At 33.9% G+C, this 22,734-nt stretch overlaps 1 protein-coding gene across 1 annotated transcript; it reads right to left on the bottom strand.

Moving 5' to 3' along the window:
- Positions 1-1,679: 1,679 nt before the first annotated feature.
- On the bottom strand, positions 1,680-16,591 carry LOC18447610 (cellulose synthase-like protein E6). The gene is made up of 8 exons (XM_006857704.4): positions 16,075-16,591; positions 12,906-13,221; positions 10,364-10,507; positions 9,008-9,139; positions 8,321-8,533; positions 7,305-7,529; positions 4,924-5,271; positions 1,680-2,333 (listed from the first exon to the last, which is right to left on the bottom strand). The coding sequence occupies exons 1-8, from the start codon at positions 16,341-16,343 to the stop codon at positions 1,791-1,793; spliced, it is 2,190 nt and encodes a 729-aa protein (XP_006857766.1). The 5' UTR covers positions 16,344-16,591; the 3' UTR covers positions 1,680-1,790.
- Between the last annotated feature and the right edge of the window lie 6,143 nt (positions 16,592-22,734).

Below are 22,734 nucleotides of genomic sequence, written 5' to 3'. Positions count from 1 at the left end.
GTTTTTCAAGAGCTTTATTTTTATTTCATAATGCTTAGGCTTTGTAGAAACGGCATCTTCAAAGTGAATTGACCTATAGTCATCCATTTAAAATTTTGGGCTTTTATGGGAATTGTGGAAGATAGTGGTACGGTTAATCATATAGGATTTTAAGTATGGGTTTTGAGATCAACATACTCGCTTGCACATATATCATGCTTCATTGAGAGCAATATTGTACATCTACTCCCTCGGTTAGAGTACTTGGAGGTTTTTTTTATATATATAATGAAAATTTGAGAACCACCTAAGAACCATGTTAAAAAAAGTTTGAATTTCGAGTGCACCAACACTGTGATCCTTGCAAAAAAATTGGATGGTTTTTGTTTAATCTTAAGACTTCACTTTTCTTTAGTGTATGGAGAGTACAACTGGGAGTTTTTTCGTATTGAGATTAATCAATGAGTTTAGTCGGTTACATCACCAAAATTTGGGGTCCCAAGATTACATCATCAAATTTTCTACAACCCTTCTGGCATGTAGAAAATGTTATCTAAATTTTTCTTTTTCTTGAGGTTGTTCTCTAAATTGAAGAGGATAAATCCCAATATTTTGAGTCCTTCAATATTTGGTTTTAACCGGCATAGTAAATAGATAGTATGCTCCCATGGGAGCACGAATTTAAAGCAAACATATTTCAATATTCCATGAGATTATAATCTTGTAAAAATGGTAACATGTCCGAGGGTTATCAAACATACCCTGAACTAAACTCCAAAATTTGAGAAGGGGCTAAGGTCGTGGTGGTAGCACCCCACACCAGTCACCACGCCATTCCGATCCCATTAACAACTTCAAAAAACTAACTCCTAATCGACTTGAAAAAACGGGTAGGAGTCTGTCCTCCCCACTGAATTACCCAAAAAAGCAAAAACTCCAAAATTTGAAAGGAAGATAACTCAAAAAATTGAAAAAAAGATTTTTCAGAAGTTCAAAACTTCGTTTTTGGTATAAAAATTTCAATGGGAGCCAAATCAACAAGTAAAACTAAAAAGCAATTGTTTTAGAATTTGGATCGGCCGGGTGAACCAGATATCCAGCCAATTGTTGATTTGAATCGACAAATCAAACCAATTCTCTGGTGCAAGAATCAGTGTAAAAATAAAATAATGAAAAAGTAAAAAATAATATAAATGTTCCTTGACAGAATCACCAGGTTCCCTTAGGGAACCAGATTCCCTATCGGTCTACACCGATTTTCGATCTAGATTGATGGCTCCCGATCCAGATCTCCTGCTTTTTAAACACTAGGAAAATGTGATAGAAGTTCTCCCAACTTGGTCTATAGATAAATTTAAGGACAACGTGGTCCTTATTTCCATTAATTATTTCCCATATTTTATGTTGAAGTATATATTTTTTTAACATTTTCCATTTTTTCCGTAATATATCAGGAAAAAACACTGGTTTTGTTGATATAAAACACTGGTTTGGAACTACTGGTTTACAATTAGCACTTATGAACCATTGTCTATAGCTCAAAAAGTTTTTCTATAAACCCTAGGGCCCTGAATACAATAGGAAAATTTACATAAGGACCTGAAAAAAGATGGTGTGTCTTTCACGGTCTACATTTTGCATTCATACCAAGCATAACGCTAGCCATAAAACAAAGCAACAAGCTTACAACATACACAAGATTAAGAATGCTAGCATATTGAGCCATGATTCATCGACCTACAATTCACAATCTCTCTGACTCGCAATTTCAGAATCTCTTTCACTCAGAAAACCATGTCTCAATTCTCTGTCTAAAATATAGGAATACATGTGATCAGCATTGCCGAAACAATTGATATACAGGAAACTGAGGCCGGGAAGCGTCCCTTGTCTCTGCGGATAAACAGAGCCTCCAGTATCGGAAAACATATGCTCACAATGAACCCAGAAAGGATCAATTGAGCCATCAAAGAATCAAGTGCTGATGATCCTTGTGTTATAACTCTCTTTAGGCCTAATGCAAATGCAATTAGGTTAAAGAGAGGCAATGTGGCCACTATGACAAACATTGGAGATGCAACACCAAATTCCATGATCTCTTGTTCATATCTCCTCATTGCATCCTCATCAGAGGCCTTGTTCGAGATTTCAAAACCACTCTTTCCCAAACCAACAAGCCTAAAAATGTTGTCCATGAACCCAAAGAGGAAGGAGCTCACCCTTTTTATCATCCACATCCTCTCATCGTTGATCCAGCACTTGACTGTTCCTTTGGACCACAGCATTTCATAAAGGCTGTACCCATATGCACTAAATGCCACAAAAGCATAGGGCATACACCATGGGCTGGTGACCTAGAACAAGGAAGGAAGAGTGAATTCTTAATGAATTGTATTGGTCAAAGGAATAATGAGAGAGGAGCACCTATAGCGTGAGCCTGCAGGAGTAAACTGTGGGATTACACCCTCAGGTGAATTCGCCACCTGGTAGTATTTTTTGACATGAAACTTTTGGATGTATTCTAAATTTACAAGATGAGTCTTTTTCCTTTTTAAACAAAAAATTATCAAATCACATCTAAAAGTCGAATTATTTAACATTTCACTATAGGTTATCTAACATTTCACTATAGGTGTGATTTAATCAATTTTAAAGGGTGTGGTTTGTATAAGACCACTATTTTAAATAATGAAAGTACGCGCTTCTTTAAACTAAATGAAAGATGCAGTTCGAATTCCAAAACTCTCATAATAACTAATTATGAATTTAAAGATCCAAAAAATGGTGCTCATCAAGTAGATATATAAATTCTTGAAATCTTAAAAGTAGATAGTTTAAATAGTTTGTCACAAGAGACCTTATTTTTTAAACTTGGAATCCTTTTTTCATGTGCATACACATCTTGAGATTATAATGATCAATTGGAGGGTTTTTCAAAGTCAAAATGACTTTTTCCAATGGGGTTGTTTTATTTGGGGGCTATTTGCAATGGGAAATTATAGAATAAGACCATTTACCTTTGATACAAAGTGGTCACATTAATCTTGACCATTGGACTACAATTATTCCATTAACCAAGCTCAAACTTTAAAAATAAATTTTCTCAAACTTTGTGATACATCCAATCTATCAAATTTCACATCAAATGGTTGTAAGAAATTGTGACCAACTTGTATAAAAGGTAAAAAGTATCATTGTATACAAATCCCATTTGACATTTGTAAAAAGAATGAAGGGTTATTTGAAATAAATCGGTAGATATGGGGGGGGGGATGTTAAAAAACCTCAACTCTTGGGTTTAATTTGATCAATTTCCTTAAAATTTAAAGTAAATTTGAACTTTGAGTTTCAAAAGATCAATTTCCTTAAAATTTAAAGTAAATTTGAACTTTGAGTGTCTAAACACTTAAGAATTGATAATCCAAAAATTAGGCAGTCTCTATTGAATCTTAGCATGTTACTTTTTTTCGTGCACAGCATAATGCCAGACCCACGCTTCTTTTTTTTCGTGCACAGCATAATGCCAGACCCACGCTTCTTTGTTTTTTCAGTTGTTCACGATGTGGAAGAGGTTATATCCCAACTTAATCCTAGATAGGATCGTACCAAAGGAGTGAATGGAAGATATATAATACCAGAGAATAGAATTTAAAGGTATGTTCGAAAAATGCAAGGAAAACGTTTCTTGGAAATGGGAAGTTTTTTTTGTTAGGAAGAAAGAATATCTGTGATGGAAGTTTTAGGTGTCTGTGTTCGACAACCTATTGGAATATTATATATATATATATATATATATATATATATATATATATATATATATATATATATATATAAATATAAAATACAAATAGATATTTATAAAATAAATATAAAATACACTATATATATTAATATATTAAATATAATATAGTGTATTTTATATTTATTTTATTAATATATATATATTTGAATTATATATAATATCGTAAATGTCTATTATATAAATAAGATATTTCATATAATAAAATATTATACATATAAATATATATATTGTGTTACATAAATATATTATATATATATTACAAATATGTACTAAATATATTCTATAGCACACAATTATACATTTATAATATATATATATATATATATATATATATATATATATATATATATATATATATATATATATATATATATATATATATATATATATATATATATATATATAATATTTTATTAACATACATTTGAGTTACATATATTATTGTAACTTATATTTTACTATATTGTATAATGAAAATAATAGTATATTTTACTAAAGGGTGTGGTTTCCATAACGTTGCAACCTTAAACAATCCAATTAAGACGCACCTCCAAATTTTATCATAACATGTAATTTTGATGAAAAGAATTCTGTTTGGATTATCTCAAAATCTATTTTCATATCTAATTACAAAATTTTAAACTTAAAAAATGGTTAAAATCAAGTAGATCTATAAATATATAAAAATCTTGAAAATGGACGGTCTAGAAAATGTATTGCAAGATGCCTATTTTTGGGACTTAAAATCTTTTTTCTTTTTCATATTCACATATCTTGATGTCAAGATCATCAATTAGAGATTTTTTCAACATTCAAACAACTTTTTCTGATTGATTTTTTAGGTGCATCTGTAATTTTACATTTTAAGACCGCAACCTTATAAAAACTTTTCCTTTACTAAATAATATAATATAAAATAATACAAATATAAATTAACAGTATAAATCTAAATATAAATATAAATATAAGGAGGGAGGGAAAATAAAGTTCTAGGAGAACTTTTGTACTATATAAGTTCGGTGCATGAAACATGAAACTTATATAGTAATAGGGAAGTTCCTTCTTCCTCCCCTTAACTTCCTTTATCAAACATGCCCTATGACAGAGAGAGAGAGAGAGAGAGAGAGAGAGAGAGAGAGTACCTTTGGGTACAATGGGATGCCATTAAAGAGGCAAAGAGAGGGAACAATAGCATAACACCAGGTTGGTAATGAATTTGCTGCCCAAAGGCAGAAGGTGCTATAACCTATCATTTGGCCCATTTTGATTTTTCCAAATCCATATATGAAGGGACAATACTGACTGAGGATGACCTGAAGATCACCCTCGGACCACCTCTTTTGTTGCACAAGCGCATCTGCTAGGGTGGTGGAAGTAACTCCCATGAACGCTTCTCTACTTGGGTTGCAGTATACGGATCTCCATCCTCTACAATGTATGGATAAACCTGTGATGATATCTTCAACTGGACATCCATACTTTAATCCCATCTGCAGTTGTAACCATAGTTAGCACCATAGAGAGAGACAATGAGAGTATATGTTATATGCCTTTTCCTGAGCTATATGTTATATGCAATCGAGAAATGCTTGGGTCGAGTCCTATGCTATGATCTTTGACTCCATTTTCTTCAAAGGGTAGGGGCCCAAATCCCCATTGACATATCACTTTGAGAATGGGTTGGGTTTTGGCAGTAGCACCGACAAGTCCTATGATGAAGTCTTTGACTCCATTCTCACCAAAGGGCTGGGCCTTTTTTTTTTTGAGCTATATGCTATCTCTACTCAACCAATGGTTAAGGTTAGGGATGTGATGTGATGATGGAGGGAGGACTATGGTATGGAATATTAATTTCCAATACAATAGGATCACGGAGGGGATTATTTCCAAATACTTGGATCTCTTGAGTAAGCTTGAGAGTGTTCGTCTATTAAAGACTATGGAAGATGAATTGGTATGGGAGCTAGAGTTGAACAGAGGATCAAACTGTTTTATGATAGATTGAGGTGGAGTGCTCTGACATTAAATAAAATTTGGAAGTCGATCATATGAATTCTTTTTCAAGGAAAAACTTTGACACTAGATAATCATATGAAAAAGGGGAAAAATATTGGCCAACATTTGTATTATGTGCAAAGAGAATTATGAGATTGATGATCATCTTTTTGTGCATTGTCCATACACCTATGGGATATGGTGTTGGTTGTTTCGGACGTTGGGGATAGTGGCAACAATCCCCTGGAGTCGTATGGATATTTTGGAGCAATTGAGTATGGTTGGTCTTTCTAAAGTGGGGAAGAATGTATGGAGAATTTCAAAAGCTGTTTTATTGTGAGAACTTTGGTCGGAAAGGAACAAAAGATTTTTTGAGGGCACCGTTTTGAAAGTAGAGATTGTGAAGAGAAGGATGTAGCATACTATATGGAGCTGGTTTTCAATAACCAAGGAGGGTTTTGGTGCATCTAAAATTGATGTTGCTGTAAATTCGTCCAAGCTGCTGACGCAAAAGGTGATGGCAGCTGCCAGAACCTGGTACTTTAAAGCTAAATTTTGATGGAAGCTCATGTGGCAATTGGGGGCAGGTTGGTTTTGGAGGAGTCGTAATGGATCCAAATGGAGATGTGTTGATATGTTATGCAGGGCCATGTGGTATGGATCCAAATGGAGATGTGTTGATATGTTATGCAGGGCCATGTGGTATTGAGACTGTTATTGAAGCACTATTGCAAGGACTCTGATTGGTGCTACAGAGGTTTCAAACCGTTCCATGCTATGTGGAAGTGATTCTTTGAACATCATCAATTGGTGAAGGAGGGAAGCAAGAACACCATAGAACCTTAAGTCCAAGTGGATGGTCATAATGGATATTTCTGCACAACTCAGTGTCTCTTTTATGCATGTTTACAAAGAGGCTAGTGATATAGCCGATAATTTGGCTAAAAGGGGTGTTTAGTCTGATAATGTGGTTGTAGCCAAGGTGTTGATTGTTTGAGTTTTGGTGATGTTTGTAATCCTTTTATATTTAATGAAATACAAGTATGCTAGGGACACTATGAAGGCGAAGCACTGTGTGTTTTGGAGTGTTCGTGTGTGAGTGAGAGAGATATTAATGTTGTTGGTGTGTGTTAGAGGGTGGCAATGGGCTGGGCCTGGCCATGGGCCAGCCCTGGCCCTAACCCGGTTGTAGTCCCCTTAGGATTGGGCTGAAGATGCCAAGCAGCCTGGCTTGGCCAAATACAGAAAAGAAAAATATAAAAAATAAAGTGCCAGGCAGAACCAGTTGGCTTTGTCATACTCTTGGCCTGGCCTTGTCCTCGGGCCGTGGTTGCCAGGCCCTGGTCCAGTACTCGGGCCATATGGTATGGGACAGGCTTTAATTTTCAAGGCCAGGCCAACCATGCAGGGCCCGGCCAAGTAGCCCACTGCCGGCCTAGTGCTAGTGACATTATGAAGGAGAAGCAATGAGAGAGAGTGTGGTGGTGGTCAGAATCAGAAGGGGAAGAAAAGAATGAGAGATAGAGACCTCCATTCCCCACTCGGTACCCAACTCATAGGTGCAAGTGGCAACATCTTTGCTTCTCTCTTCCAATGTCCAAGCTTCTTCCTCATTCTTACCCCAATTCTTACCACTCAAATATTCTCTACTACCCTCACTAAATTTCCTCCCACCAAGAATACTTCTCCTGTGAAAACATCCACTCCCAATGTAAGGGGCCCCCCCTTGGCTATCCAGGCCTGGCATATTCACCTATAACATCCAAATCACCATATTAAATCTAAATAAAATTCAAGAACTAATATTTAAAACGAAAAAAAAAAAAAACTATAGTATGAAACTGTTTTTTTTTTTTTTTTTTTTTTTGAGAAATTTACGCTCATGTCCCCTTAAAGCAACATTATTGACAATAAATTATTGTATAAACTCTTGAATTTTTGTTTTTTACATTCGTACCACCTTGTTTCCTTCTTCTTCTTTTTTAAAGGAAAATTCCCCCCCGCCCATGTTTATTTTTATGTCCTTACCCTTGCAAATTTTCCAAAGTGAAAGATTGATTCTTAGTTTTGGATCATGAAGATCCAAAGCTAGGACTTAGCTTGAAAGATCTTCAAAATCCAAAACTACTTGATTTAAAAGAACTAAGTATCGACTTTGGACCTCGAATGTCAAGTTTCGTTGAAATGACTTCAGGGTAAAAAATGCTTGACAGCAAATGCGGACTTAGCTTCGAAGTTGACAATATATTTACTAAACAATCAGCATAAAAACTACTTGAGAGTTAAAAAAAAATGGTTTGAAACTTCAATAAAAAGTTATTTTTACTTAGTATATTTAAAGTCCAAAGCTGGGTTTGAAAAAATAAAAAAGTAAAAAAAAAAAGACATGAACATAAAAGGCCAAAAATTTGATTTTTTTTAATAATAACATAATTTTAGGGGGACAAAAGCATAATTTATATTCTATTTTGCTCTTGCTGCACCATTTGCAATAAATTTCACCGATCAATTTTTATTATTTTATTCATTCTCCGAGAAACCCACCGCTGAAATTACTCTCATAAAGCCATCATAAAGCTCATTTCTGGTGAGATTACTGAAAGATTGAGGGAACTGCACAAAAGCGATGTGGTGTCCTGTTTCCTCATCCATTAGGAAGCAAAGAGCATCCCTCACTGATTTTGAATTGTTTGACTGCATATCACAGTCCACATTGAGAATAATTGGAGCATTGCTGATCACTGATGAAACCCTAATCTGTGCATAGAGAAACAATGAGTTTTCGCTTGAAATTGAGATACTTGTTAGTTATCACAGGCAATTGAGGTACTTGTTTGACAAGAGAGAGAGGGATTATCATTTGGAATTGTACATTACAAGACCATTTAATCTTTATTACAAAGATGCCATAATTACTCCATTAAATATCAAATTAGATGGTTTAGAGTGTGTCATGAAGTTTGAGATTTTTTTTTTTGAACTTTGAGTCTAATCAATTCAATGACACTCTTTGAACCAACCTATTTGAAATGTGACAGAAAATTATGCATATATCCCTCACAATTTACTACAATTCAATTTACTACAACCAATTTTGTAGTAAATTGTGGGGCCCCCCACAATTTACTACAATTCAATTTACTGCAACCAATTTTGTAGTAAATTGTGGGGGATATATGCATAAGTTTCTTAATTATAAGTGAAACAGTAATGCTGAAGGGTGAAATTTACAAGTGCATTCATGGCTCCAGCCTTGAAGTTGTGGGGTCGCTCTGGTGTCTTCTCACGTGCCAAATACACGAGTGTAGGCAAAGGAACTCCATCCCTGTCCAATTCTTTCAAGTCTCCCCCTCCAATTAATATCTAAAAAAGGAATGACATGAAATTAACAAGGTCATTCTTTTTAATTTCAATGGACTTTCGGTACTCCCAAACTTTACATAACTATTTCTAGTTGTGTGCAAAAACTCATTCAAGGGACAAGTAATTCAAGTGAGTCCGAGTGGACTTACCCGAGTTGTATAGAACCCCAAAAAGGTTCAAAGTTGTGAATAAAGATTATAAAATGTTTGAATAAAGATTATAAAATGTTTACTGCCGAATCCGTGGCAATTTCAAAATTAGGTGTCTACTCGAAATAGTTGTTGAAAATAAAAAAAGCTCACTATTTTTGCATCATAAAAGATGGAAACAGTGAAACATATTTTTGCATCATTTATTGGTTATAGAGCAAAAAAAATTAAAATTTTAATACCTTTTTACTAATCCCAAGTTTGCATAGAACTCGCCTTGGTGCCTAAGCTGAGTTATTCAGTTGAGTCTGAGTCAACTTGGGCAAGTTTTTAATAGTGATTTCAAGTAAATATAATTACTTACTAATATTCCATGGTAAAATTAAATTTCAACAAAATTATAAATTTGTCTAGGTCTACAATATCCCAAAATGTGCATATTTTTCAATAGAAAAGTACACTATGGCAGCATTCGAGTCTGAACAATTTGATAGCAACTCCCTGACCGTCCCATGAGAACAAAAGACGGCTGGCAGTGTTTCGCTTTGTGTGAATTCCATCACTCCTTGTGCGTTGTTTATTGAATCAGATGGTTAAGAATTACTTTGATATGCACATGATAGCATGCTATACAAATCCTCATTTTGTTTATTGAAAAGGGTAGCATACTATGAAAACCCTAGTTTCATTGAATACAAAGGCTAAGTTGTCAAAATTATGTTTGCTAGGTACAAGTAGGTGGAATAAATAAAGGATTGTATACTATGAAATTATTTATTTTTTGATGCAAGGATGACACAATCATTTGTAGCCAGTGAAATCCAATTGATTAAAATTTGTCACAATATTTGAGAAATTTTATTTTAGATTTTGTGCCTAGTTAACGACACATCTCCAACCATCTAATTCCATATCTAATGCTCAATAATGATCGTTACCTTGTACTAAAAGTAAATAATCTCATTATATATTTTTCTATCAAATCTAATTTTTAGTTCTAAACAAATAAAACGGAAAATTGAAATAACCGAAATTTGGTTCCTAATTCAAAATTTCCGGGATTAACCCTGTGTACCTGTACAATGGGGGGGTGATCACGAGAGGTGAATGGTTTTTTATCCCACTCAAGAAAGCCTTTGTGCTGAGATCGAATGTCTTCAGTGATTCTTCCTAGCTTCACTGCTGTTTCAACGCGTTCTTCCATTTCTTCAAACATTTTCTAGAGAGAGAGATAATGGATCCATGTTAGTGAGAGACAAAAATCCATTATTATAAGGGTGCAGTTTGCATACGGACTCCTCCGTAGGTGTAGAGGTTAGGTGCCCTTCAAATTTTATCGTGGTATATAATTTTGATGTATAATGTTATTAGGATTATCTCAAAATTTATTTTTATATCTAATTATAAAATTTTAAATTTCAAAAATGGTTAAAATCAAGTAGATCTATAAACATATGAAAATCTTGAAAATGGACGGGGTAGATAATATGTTGTAAAATGCACTATTTCTAAGACTTAAAATCTTTTTGTTTTTCATAGTCGTATATCTCGATGATCAATCGAAGGGCTTTTCAACATTAAAACTACCTTTTCTGATGGATTTTTGAGGGGCATCGGTAGTTCTACATTATAAGATAACATATTTATATAAACTTTTTCCTTATTATAAATGGGAAAGGTTCTATACTTCCGCTACAACATAGAAGTTCTATCCTCCCCCTTATCCAACCATCCATTCTGAATGGACGGCTAAGATTGCCCCAATCACAATGTCACGTCTCTACATTATTTTATTTTAATTTTTTTTCTATAAATTGTTTTGACACCAAAATTTGGACGTCCATTCCCGCACTAGCAAAAAATATAAAAAACATATTTTCAATAAAATATAATGATCAAAATACCTTTTGAAAGATTAAAAGGGTATTTTGATCATTATCTTTTATCGAAAAATTATTTTTAATATTTTTTATAGGTGCACCCCAATAAGAAGATGACACATACCAAATTTCATATTCATACAATTTGTATAAAAAAAAACCTAAAAATAAAATACTTTGAGACGTTCGATCTAAGATCAAACTGTGAGTGACTCTCTTGATCAAAATTGAACGGCTGGATGGTAGGAAGAGGATAGAACTTCTATGCTGTAGGGGGGAGAATAGAAAGCTTGCTCATTATAAATATTGGGTTGGCCACTCAACTAGTTAGAGGTTTGGGCCTCTCAAAATTGGTCAAATCACCAATCAAACTAGTGACCAAAAAACTAGAAAAATAAAAAAAATTTAAGCATAATAGAAATATATATAAAATTTGCCAATTTCATTTAATTGGCTTAAGGGACTAATACATGTTAATTGGATATGCCAAAACTGATTAAACATTAATTTTCACCAATTTTAACAAACCCCACTTCTATCATCGCCCAGACTAGCCAAACCTCTTGGTCATACGGGTTCAGGAACTTCAGATTAGTCGTAATAACTATGTGATAGACGATTGTTTGAAAGGAAGAGATTGGCGGAGTTATGACTATTTGCTATATGCAGAGAGAGAGAGAGAGGCACACGCCCAAGTACGTGGGGGAGAGAGATATCGATGAATTGACTGTTTAACCTGGCGTCATGGTGGTGTGTAGTTCACCTGCATCAAGGTCTAGGAAAAAGAGCTCGGGTAAAGAGCTCAGGTTTAATTGATTAGCGCTTGACGATTTGCAATACTAGATACTAGGCTTAATTTTTACTAAAAGATTTGCAACGCTATATACTAACCTCAATTCTTATCAAAAGCAAGGATTCTCTCTTCATTAATTCACAAAAAAAGAAAAAAAGAAGAAGAGAAAAAAGAAGAAGGTCTAGGGATTGAATCCTAGTTTGATGTTTTGGACTTTCATCCCCTCTCTCTTCAAAAAAAAATTGAGAGATTGGTGAAGTTTTTATTTGTGAGAGAGATATATATGGTAAATATGAGAGAGGAGGTGAACTTGATCTAAAAAAATATTAAAATATAATAAAATAAAATAAAAATTAAATAAGATTTATAGAGTGGGGATTTAGAGTGAACTTAAAAAAATATTAAACGAGCTCAAAAAAAGAAAAAGTATACATGGGGTGGCTTGGGGGGAGGGAATGGGATGTTGGGGGCAATGGGCTGGAACCATGAAGTCCTAAAACTGATTCGGTTCCTACGGATTCACATTCGAATCAGCAATCTATATAAAAAATTGCTGGGTTTCGAAACACAGGTATCTACAAAATGATCAGAAGTATCCCTTTATATGTAAATGCACCTACATGACACACAATTTCTTGAAATTTTATCATCCCTTCCAATCCCCACCCCATAAACTCCTATTCTAATTTTATTTTATTTATTTTTAAATATTTAAACTAAATCCATACCCGATGCGGATCACTGATAAGGGTTTTGTAAAATAGACATATTAAAAAAATTATAACAGCTTTAGCTCATTAGGAGAAAGACATTGATTTGGATTGAACCTTTCCACTTGCGGACAGTCCGTCCTGGTGGGTCCCCTAGAAAGAAACCTTAATGGTTTGTGTAAGAAAAGAAACCAAGATTTTTTAGAGAGAGAGAAAAAAAAACCAGAGGGAGACCTTGATGGTGGTCCATTCCTCACTGTGATGGTCCATAGATGAATTTGAAATGGAGAAGAAACGCTTAGGGGCCCTTGGCTCTATGTCGAACTTCTTGCAGAAGGGTACCCAATGTTTTGCAAATTTGGAAGCCTCCAATAATGCATAGAACGTGAGGTCTGAGGCCCCATCATCAGAGAGATACACACTGAGTTTGTGAGGTGAGTAATCGTAGGCCATGAGTGATAAAACAGTGCCCATAACAAGCATTGGTGGCTCTTTGTATGGGTCCGCAGTGCACACAAATATGTCCACACCTGGTAACTCCTTTTCATATCTGTCCCATCCAAGAATACAACACACACCAAGTCAGTTTCTCTCTTTAAGGAATACAAAATGTACCAATTCAGATTCCTTGTCTCTCTCCTGTTTTATAGTTAACTCGGTGATTCTCTGACCTCTCTCTCTCTTTTGCTTTACTGTTAATTTGGTGATTCTCTCTCTCATTCATGTTTGTTTAGCTATAGAAATCGAACTACAGATGTCTTGCTTTTTTTTTTTTTTGCCGATATTAGTTTAGGACATAATGACAATAGAATTCTAAATGCCAATGTCTTTTTGGGTGAATCAGTGGGGATATCAAGCTCCTACCTGTTTTATTAAGGAGTTGTGGTTTGTATAGAGTTGAGACTCTAAAGTAATTAAAGTAAAACGCATCTTCAAATAGTATCGAGAATGTGGTTTCAATATTGGAAATATTTGTTATAGCCTTAAAATATATTTTCATTTTTAATTATAAAATTTAAAGCTTCCAAACTAATGTAGATCGAACTAATCTATCAAAACTTGAAAATCTTGAAAATTGACCATATACACTATTTTTAAAACTTAAAATCTATTTTTTTTCTCATGTACATGCATTTTAATGTTGAGATGATCAATTTAAGGATATTTACGCGTCAAAACAACGTCTTCTAGTGCAATTTTTTAAATGATCTCTAATTTAATTGTTTAGAGCCTAGGCTCTATTAAAAAAATTTCCTTATTAAAAAACCAAAAAAATATATTACATGAGCAATCAATATAACTCTTGACAGAGGAACACATTTTGTTTTTTAGGAGTGCCCCAGCCCCAAGCAGTAGTGCAAGACACGGCCACGACGCTCGAGGGACCCACTAGCAAGCTAGTATGGTTGACTACCCATGAATAGAGCCCTCCTCTCTCTCTCTCTTTCCTAGGGTTGTAAGCCAGCTGCTCAGGCCGACAAGCCTGGCAAATACGTATTATCAGGCTGACCCTTGGGTGTACAAATGAGGTTTATTTGGCTCAGCCAGGATTAATTTTTGGGGCTATAAGTTGAATAACATAGAATTTATTCACAGGCTCACTTCTAATGAAAAACAAAAAAAACAGGCTCACTTCTAATGAAAAACAAAAAAAAAAAAAAAAACTTTAAAGGAAAAATTATAAATACCCTCAATTTCAACTTTTTCCCCATCGTACCCCGCACATTTTTTTTGTTATACCCTAAACCCCGTACTATTTTTCCTTGTATTTGCCCATTTATCAAATAGTCAAAGCATTTTGAGACCAATATGCGCTTTTTTCCTCTCTTTTTCTTTTGGTCTCAAAATGCTTTGACTATTTAACTGAGGGATAAATACAAAAAAAAATAATGTTCAAATTTAGGGCATAATAGAAAATATATTGGGGGTAAAATATGTAGAAAATTGAAATTGGGGGTGTCTATAATTTTCCCTACTTTAAATTTGTTTTATGTAAAATATTATTTTTTAGTGCGTATACTATGCTCCCTTGGGAGCATAGACTATCTACTCCCTTGGTCAGAGGACCTACTTAGGAGGATTTTTTCAATCTAAAATTTTGGGAGCTACTTAATAATTTCTAGATGATTATTCTCAAAAACAAAAATTAAAATTTGAGTTTTCTAACACTTAGATCTCACCATCTAAAAATTCGATGGTCTCTAACCAATCTTGATCATATAATTTTTTTTTCAAGTGAATAGAAGGTAAATTTTTTTTAAAAAAAATATTGAGATTAATCTATGGCTGAATAGGTTACATCCGAAAAAATTGGGGGTCCTAAACTTGATCCTAGGTAGGGTTTTACCTGAGGGAATAGAGGGGCATTCTACTGCTGCAGGAGTAGTATACCTTTTTTGCATTATTTATAGAAAAGAAAATTCTGATAGAAGATCCTAGAGTTACTTTTTTACCTGAGATGGTTATTGTATGGTATGATTATATTTTGGAGAAGAGAGACTTATATGGAATCTTTAATCCCTATGGTCTCTTATCCGCCTCAAAAGTGGTATTCCTAATAAAGAGGATTGAAAAAATTTATTGTCTAATAAAGACAAGAGTTTTCGTTTGTATAGAAGTCTGACTATTCTCTCTCACTCAGGCACATGCTATTACTTTGAAAAGAAGAGAAAACTATTGTTTAATAGTCTATCATTACAAAAAAAAAAATAGTGTAATATTCCTAAAGACTGAATTTTCTTTGTACATATCTATTATCTCACCCATGAACACGTTACAGTTTCGACCAGAAAAGGAAATCGGATTGTTTAATAGTCTAATACAACAATAAAAAAACACACAGAAATTATAGTCTAATACTCCTAAAGACCAGCGATTTAAAAAACGCCCGGTCGGTACATGATCACTTAGTTCGATTCGAGAATCGATGGCCTTATTCGGATTTTACATATATATAAAAAAAACGGCTGCATCTAAAAAAGAACCTGTGGTTCCGTACAATAAGACAGCGACAAGTTTCTAGCTGGTTTACTATTTTTTCATGTATGTTTTTGTCGGTTCACTTTGCTATCTGCAAAGTAAAACGACGCTGCAGGTGGTCGATTCGGACAGATTTTTGGATGCCCTATCTGTGCCACCGATCTGTTGTTTAAATCACTGCTAAAGACAATAGTTCTCTTGTTATATAAAATGTAAGTATCCTCTAACTCATGCAACCATTATTTGCCTTGAAAAGAAAGGGAAACAGACAGAGAGGATACTGAGAGAGAGAGAGAGAGAGAGAGAGAGAGAGTATTCTCTCACTCATGCAAATATTATTTGCTTTGAAAAGGAAAGGAAACTCTGAGAGAGATAAAGAGAGAGAGAAGAGAGAGAGAGAGATTTTGTTGGTTAAAGAAGTAACCTCTTGTAAAGCCTTTCCTTAAAGGTGTGACGATGAACGGGGCTCCACCTGAGTGTCTGGTTCACAACCCAATAGAAAGCAAACCAAGTTTCAGACAAAAATATGCCAATCCATAGCCACTTAGCACCTTGTGGCACATGAGTCAACCTGTGATACAAAATCAACAAAACAGCACCAAAAAAGGTTACAGCAAAGATCCTATACACAAATCTTCCTCTTGTTTTCACAGTCTCATAGAGAGGGAGCATATCCTCATTCCCGTTCCCCATTTCTCTACCTCTTTCTCTCTCAACACTGTATATTTAAAGTCAATCCCCTCTCTCTCTAAACTTTTTTTAACAACTCTCCCTCTCTCTCCCTCTAAACTTTTTTTAAATAATTCTCTCTCTCTCAGAGTAGCAGTACTACCTTCTCCAAGTGGTTCTGTCAATAATTCTATATAAGAAATCTTTAATTTTTTTAACTTTTATTTTTGGAACGCAGAGCAATACAAGTGGTTCTCTCTCATTTTCCGCACACCGGACGAATTTGTCGTTGTAGGGTTAAAAAGTCAACATCATTCGTAGAAAAAATGGTTTCAGCCTGTATAGTATGCTCCTGCAGGACCATACTGTACAGCTAATCCATTTAGAGGCAGAGCTGTTTAGGGAGTTATTTCTCAATTTGAAATTTCGGGATCCATTTATGGATAACCAAATGGCTATTCTCAAATTTTAAATTTGGATTCTGAGTTTTCAAACGTTTAGTTCCGATAGTTTAAAAATTGGACGAGTTCAATTGATCATATCACGATTTCAATGTTTTCAGTAGTGGTATGAGGGGTTTGTTCCCCTCAAGGCATGCTACATCCGATGGTACCTTCCTTTATTTTTTTTCCGAGCCCTTCAGGTTGGCTAATGTTAGGATCTTGTTGAGAGATGTTTTTGTTGGTATTGGCCTTATGCCCAAGTGGAATGAAGAGCGGAAGAGCCAAAACTGGGTTGGAGAGCAATCCAGTCTTATGTATTACCCCTTGTTGAACCTGAGGAAGAAAGGAGGCTAGGTAGGTTGAAAGGTGATTTATCGGTTCAAAGATGCAAGGTGATTTTTGTTGTTTTTTTTTTTTTTTTCAGGGTAAGAAGGGGTAGAAGAAATATCGAGCCAATGTTCGAGTACCATGAACTTTTTTTTTTAAGGTAAGAAGGGGTAGAAGAAATGCCTCAAGCCAATGTCCGAGTACCATGAACTTTTTTTTAAGGTAAGAAGGGGTAGAGGAAATGCCTCAGGCCAATGTCCGAGTACCGGGAAGAGCGACGCTCAAGTAACCCTCCCTTTTTAGGGACATCGAAATGCTTTTTAAATTTTTTGGTTTCGAGGTTGAACTAGGTGAAGGGTACATCCTTCAAATGTAAGTGCCTAAAAAATAACACTCATAGATCGGGTTTTAGGGGAGAGATTGAAGGAATAAATGCTCTCACCAACTCTCTTAAAATTGAAACCAAACAGAAATGCTCCCACTACCGCATACAATCTTTTCATTAAACTGTCTTAAAATTCAAACGAAACAAGCGAAGGCCTTGGTAGAAATCTGATCAGAGCGCGTATACTATGGACCATACTGTCTATCTACTCGCTGGGGCAGAAAACCCACTTCAGAGGATTTTTTTAATGTAAAATTCGGGGAAACTACTTTACAATCACAAGATGTTTGTTTTCCAGATTGAAGATTCGAATTTTAAGTTTTTCAACACCGAGTTCTCCCTAAAAAATTTGACTGAGTTCAATCTTGGGACAACCTTTTTTTCAAGTATATAGAGAGTGAGATTTTGATTTTTCTTTTTTGACGTTAGTATGTGGGTTGATGTTAGACTCCAAAAAAATTGGAATCCTAAAATTATTCCTAAACTAGATTTTACCCAATTAAATAAATGGACTGTATGCTTCCGTGCATAAAATATTTTGGAAGCATAATTCTAAGCAAATAAGGGGATTTCTATGAATACTTTATCAGGCATCATCTCTTTCAACATAAATTTGGGGCCCCAAGGAAGTCTGATTAATTGGTGGACATGTTGCCTTGAGGGTCCACACATCTCTTAATGCACTCATTTGCCATGTGCTGTAGAAAGGTGGACATACATATGAATGCCTAAAGTGTGCTTCCACGGGAGCATGCTGTCTGACAGCTCCTAGGTGCAAAAGAGTAATTTTGTATTTTTTTTTTTTTTATCCAATTGCGGGATCCATCTAACTATTAGATGATTATTTTCAAAGAAAAAGTTAGATTTTAAGTCCTTGAACACCTAGGTCATGCACTCTAATAGATAATCGGACGTGTCTTATTCAATCTTGGGCTTAAGTCACATAGAGATTCCTATACAAATTTTTTTCTCTGAAGTTGATTACTAGGTTTTAGAGGTTATATTGTCAAAATTGGAGTCGAAAAATATTTGTTACAAGCATTTGTAACAAGAATTTTATCAAGGGGCACAAATGTACAGTATTCCCCTGCAGAAGAAGCATCTCTTTTTAGGTCACACAACATACAAAAATGGTTGATGTACCATGCAATCTGGTCTAGGGATTGCTATCATTGTTTACATGTATACCATGCATAGTTTACTTCTGCTCCCTGGGTTAGAAGAACTACTTTTGGAGGATTTTTTTCAATATGGAAATTTGGAAATAACTTAAGAATCAGTTGATAATTATTCTAAAAAAAAGGATCAATTGAGTTGTCTAACACTTAGATTTCACCATCTAAAAATTGCATGATATGTATTCAATCTTGAGATTATTTTTTTTCAAATGTATCGAAGGTACAATTGGGAAATTATTTCTATTAAGGTTAATTTGTAGGTCGAAGAGGTTACACCCCCAAAATTTGGAGTACTAAAATTAATTCTAAGTGGGGAATTATAGCATAGGAGTAAAAAATTGACATTCTATTGCTCCTAGGAGAGTAAAATATCTTTTTTTTTTTTGGATAATTCAATGGGGATGACGAGCCCCTACCCGTTTTTTGAAATTATAAGTGTTTTTTTTTTTTTTTTTTTGAGGTAATTCATCGGGGGTTGACGAGCTGAAATCGTCAATGCTTTTTTTTTTTTAGGTAATTCAATGAGGGATGATGAGCCCCAACTCGATTCTTGAAATCATTAGTAATTTATGAATGCATTAGGTATAGGTAATTCAATTGGGGTTGATGAGCCCCAACTCGATTCTTGAAATCATTAGTAGTTTATGAATGCATTAGGTAAAAATGGAAGCCTTGGCTATAGCTACAGTACATGTGGTGCTTCAACCACTGCCCTAACCAGTGGAGGGCGTGGGTTTCATTCTCCTTGGGACGAAAGGGGTTGTTTTATCGACTATTTTTCTCAACAATTTTATTTTTTTCAACAATTTTATTTTTTTCTTGTCAATTTTATTTTTTTGAGGTCAAATTTTTTTCTTATAAATATTTTTCTTGTCAATTTTATTTTCTTGAGGTCAAATTTTTTTCTTATAAAAAAAAATAAAGGTTTTTTTTATCAATTTCACTTTTCGTCAAATTTTTTTATTATCAAAAAAATGAAAGGGTTTTTTTATCAATTTCGCATATTTGCAAATTTTTTTCTTATCAATAAAATAAAAATTTTCTTATAAAAAAAAATAAAAGGTTCATATCAATTATTTTTCTTGTCAAATTTCTTTTTTTTGTCAAAAAGATAAAAAAATTTTGTCAAAAAAAAAAAAGTAATAAAAAGTTATTGTAAAAAAAAAAAAGTTCTTATAAAAAATAAAATAATACAACAAGTATTTTTGTCATAAGAAAAAAATGAAAGGTTTTTTATCAATTTCGTTTTTGTCAGATTTTTTTATTATCAGAAAAATGAAAGGTTTTTTTTATCAATTTTGCTTTTTGTCAAATTTTTTTCTTATCAATAAAATAAAAAGTTTCTTATAAAAAAAATGAAAGGTTTTTATCAATTATTATTTTTGTCAAATTTCTTTTTTTTTTCAAATAAATAAAAGGTTTCTGTCAAAAAAACAAAAACTAATAAAAAGTTATTGTTAAAAAAAAAAGTTCTTATAAAAAAAATAATAATGCAACAAGTACTTTTTGTCAAAAAAAAAGTTCCTGCTAAAAACAAAAAAAAAATGTAATCTTGTAAAAAAATAAAAGGTTTTTGTCAAAAAAACTAAAATGTTCTTATAAAAAAATTATTATTTATTGCAGTCCATGTATGATTATGTACTTCATCCACAATAGTTCTATGATTTTATTTTGTGTGATGTAATTTAATGGTTAAAATAAGTTCATACAGAGAAAAAATATCTCAATATTCACATATTGATGAAAAAAATGAAAATTAATAATATAGTACTCCGATTTCTTATTAGATTCCTAAAAAACAACATTTATAATAGATTTTAATATTTTTTTAATATTTTTTTTACAGCTTAATCAGACCGATTCGGCAGATTCCCGATCTGAATCACCGATTCACTGATCCGAATGAGTTTTTGGGGTACCCGATCCGGGTACCGATCCGTTTTGTAAACCACTGGCCTCAACCCATTCTCGAGTAAAATATCTTTTGGCATTATTGTTTGCCCAAAAACTGTTGAAGGTATAGAGCTCTCGCAGGAACGTCCTATACTTTTACTCCCTACGGGAAAAGACGCGATTAGGAGTATTTTTTCAATGAGAAATTCTACAATTACAAGAGTATTTTTTATAAATATAGATTTGGATTTTGAGTTTCTAAACGCTTGAATCTGGTTGCCCAATTACTCAATCTAACAAATTTTACTTCAAGCGTATTTATAACAATCAGGAAAGAAAGACCTATGTGATCTTTTACTAAAGAATACTTTTTTTTTTTTTTTTCCACCCCTTTCTTTTAGTAAAAAATCACTTACATGTGAACTCTATTATAATAAGATAAATTTCAAAATAAAATCAACATAATAATAAGACCAAGATCTTAACAACTTGATGTCATTGAAACAACTATACACTATGCTTGAGAATAAAAGATAAGATTGTAAGAAACAAAATGTAGACTGCCGGAGATTACCTCAACCGGGCTTATTACACCTCACATCGAGTCACCACCATCCGATGGCATGGGATCAATGGTCTAGCTTCAATCTCGAACCGAAAAAAGAAATTTTGGCCAAGCTATACCAATGGAACATGAACCCTTTTGATCACAAACTCAAACCCTAGGTGAATTCTCTTATCAACCTAGTTTGATAGAGATGTATTCTCTTTTTGTAACTCCATAACCTAAAACCCTTAAGTTCTTTCACAATGTGGGATAGAGAGATCAAACATAAAAGAGATAAACTTTCTTAAGAGCGAGAAATAGAAGATAAGGTGTAGAGATTTTTTGGCAGAGGCAATCCATTTTATAGGCTTTGAATAAGATTAGGGTTTCATAGGTTTTATTTGGCTTACTTCTTCTTGTGAGATTGAATATAAACCGTCGAGCAAAGGGTGACTTGTGGGGTAAGAGATATGAGCCATCCATTCCATAGATGGGCCATCAACCTTATGGAAGGTGCATAAACCATTATTCCTCTTTCCTAGACCATTTTCCCATCAATATAAATTAAATAAATTAAATCTAATCAAAATATTGTGCATATTATAAAATAGCACAAATCTACTAAATCTTTCCACAAAATCTTTTAAATATATATCAAGTCAATATTTAGTCAATATCTTCTAATCATATGGCCATATGACATATCACCAAAACATATGAAAGAGAATAAGGGTGGGGCGTGACACCCAAGGGAGGCAATCATGGGCCCCACGTTCTAAAAATATGGTGGGCCCATGTGCACAATAGGCTCCCATGATATTTTTATATATTTAAAATTAATAAAAATATTTTAGAATATTATTTGAATATTTAAACAATTGTAAAATCAATATCTTTAATTTTATAAATCAAAAAATTATAAATAAAATATCCAGGGGTTCATAAAAATTCAAATAATAATCTTAAAATAATTTTCATCATAAAACAAACACAATTAAATTAATTTGATGGGAAAATGATCCATATAGTTTAGGAATCAACAATCATGAGACACTCCATCTTCAATTGTGGACTACAGACTACACTTGCTTTATCAGACCGACCCAGTGTTTCTCATGACCCATAGTCCAAACAATGGCTCATTAGCGGGTCACCAAAGTCCGGTCGATGAGCCAAGGGATCGCAATCCCAGTCTGTAGATTTTAGGTCCTCCCCTAGAGACGAGTCAAGGTCACTTAGACTTGATGCGATCATAGCTCTAATGGTGTATAGGGGTATCTTTCGCATATGCATACGCTTCACTCTAAAAGTTTGATTTCTGGCTTTCTCGAACGATCTATCGATATGCATTCCGTGTGATGGCATATGGATGAGGCTTTGATCCCCTTCTCTGTAAGCCACCATCACACACAAGGGTCACACAGTCTCTTGGCTCACTTATCTGGACATATTCTCCGACCTCATTAAGGGTTAACCTATTAGAACCCTTATCTGTTTGTTCTTTATGCCCAAATAACATAGGTTTTTCCCAATCGACTGGCCTAGATCATTAAACACAGTTCGATATCTACAAACATCGATTGCTTAGTATGGTCCACGAGGGACTACACTCACACTGAGTTCATATTCTACTATATCATTT

This window comes from Amborella trichopoda, chromosome 10 (genome assembly GCF_054954075.1).
Source record: "Amborella trichopoda isolate Santa Cruz 75 chromosome 10, AtrichopodaSantaCruz75HAP2 v2.0, whole genome shotgun sequence".
Taxonomy (NCBI): Eukaryota; Viridiplantae; Streptophyta; class Magnoliopsida; order Amborellales; family Amborellaceae; genus Amborella; species Amborella trichopoda.
Note: the sequence above shows the minus strand (reverse complement) of the source record. Positions and strands in the feature narration are given on the sequence as shown.

What these genes read in the sequence shown, in the direction of transcription:
- LOC18447610 (XM_006857704.4), bottom strand. Translation starts at nt 16,343, where the DNA reads ATGGGGAACGGGAATGAGGATATGCTCCCTCTCTATGAGACTGTGAAA. An exon ending in ATCACCCCCCCATTGTACAG is followed by an intron (nt 9,140 to 10,363) that starts GTACACAGGGTT and finishes TTCCTTTTTTAG; the next exon opens with ATATTAATTGGAGGGGGAGA. An exon ending in CTGGAGCCATGAATGCACTT is followed by an intron (nt 8,534 to 9,007) that starts GTAAATTTCACC and finishes CTCTATGCACAG; the next exon opens with ATTAGGGTTTCATCAGTGAT.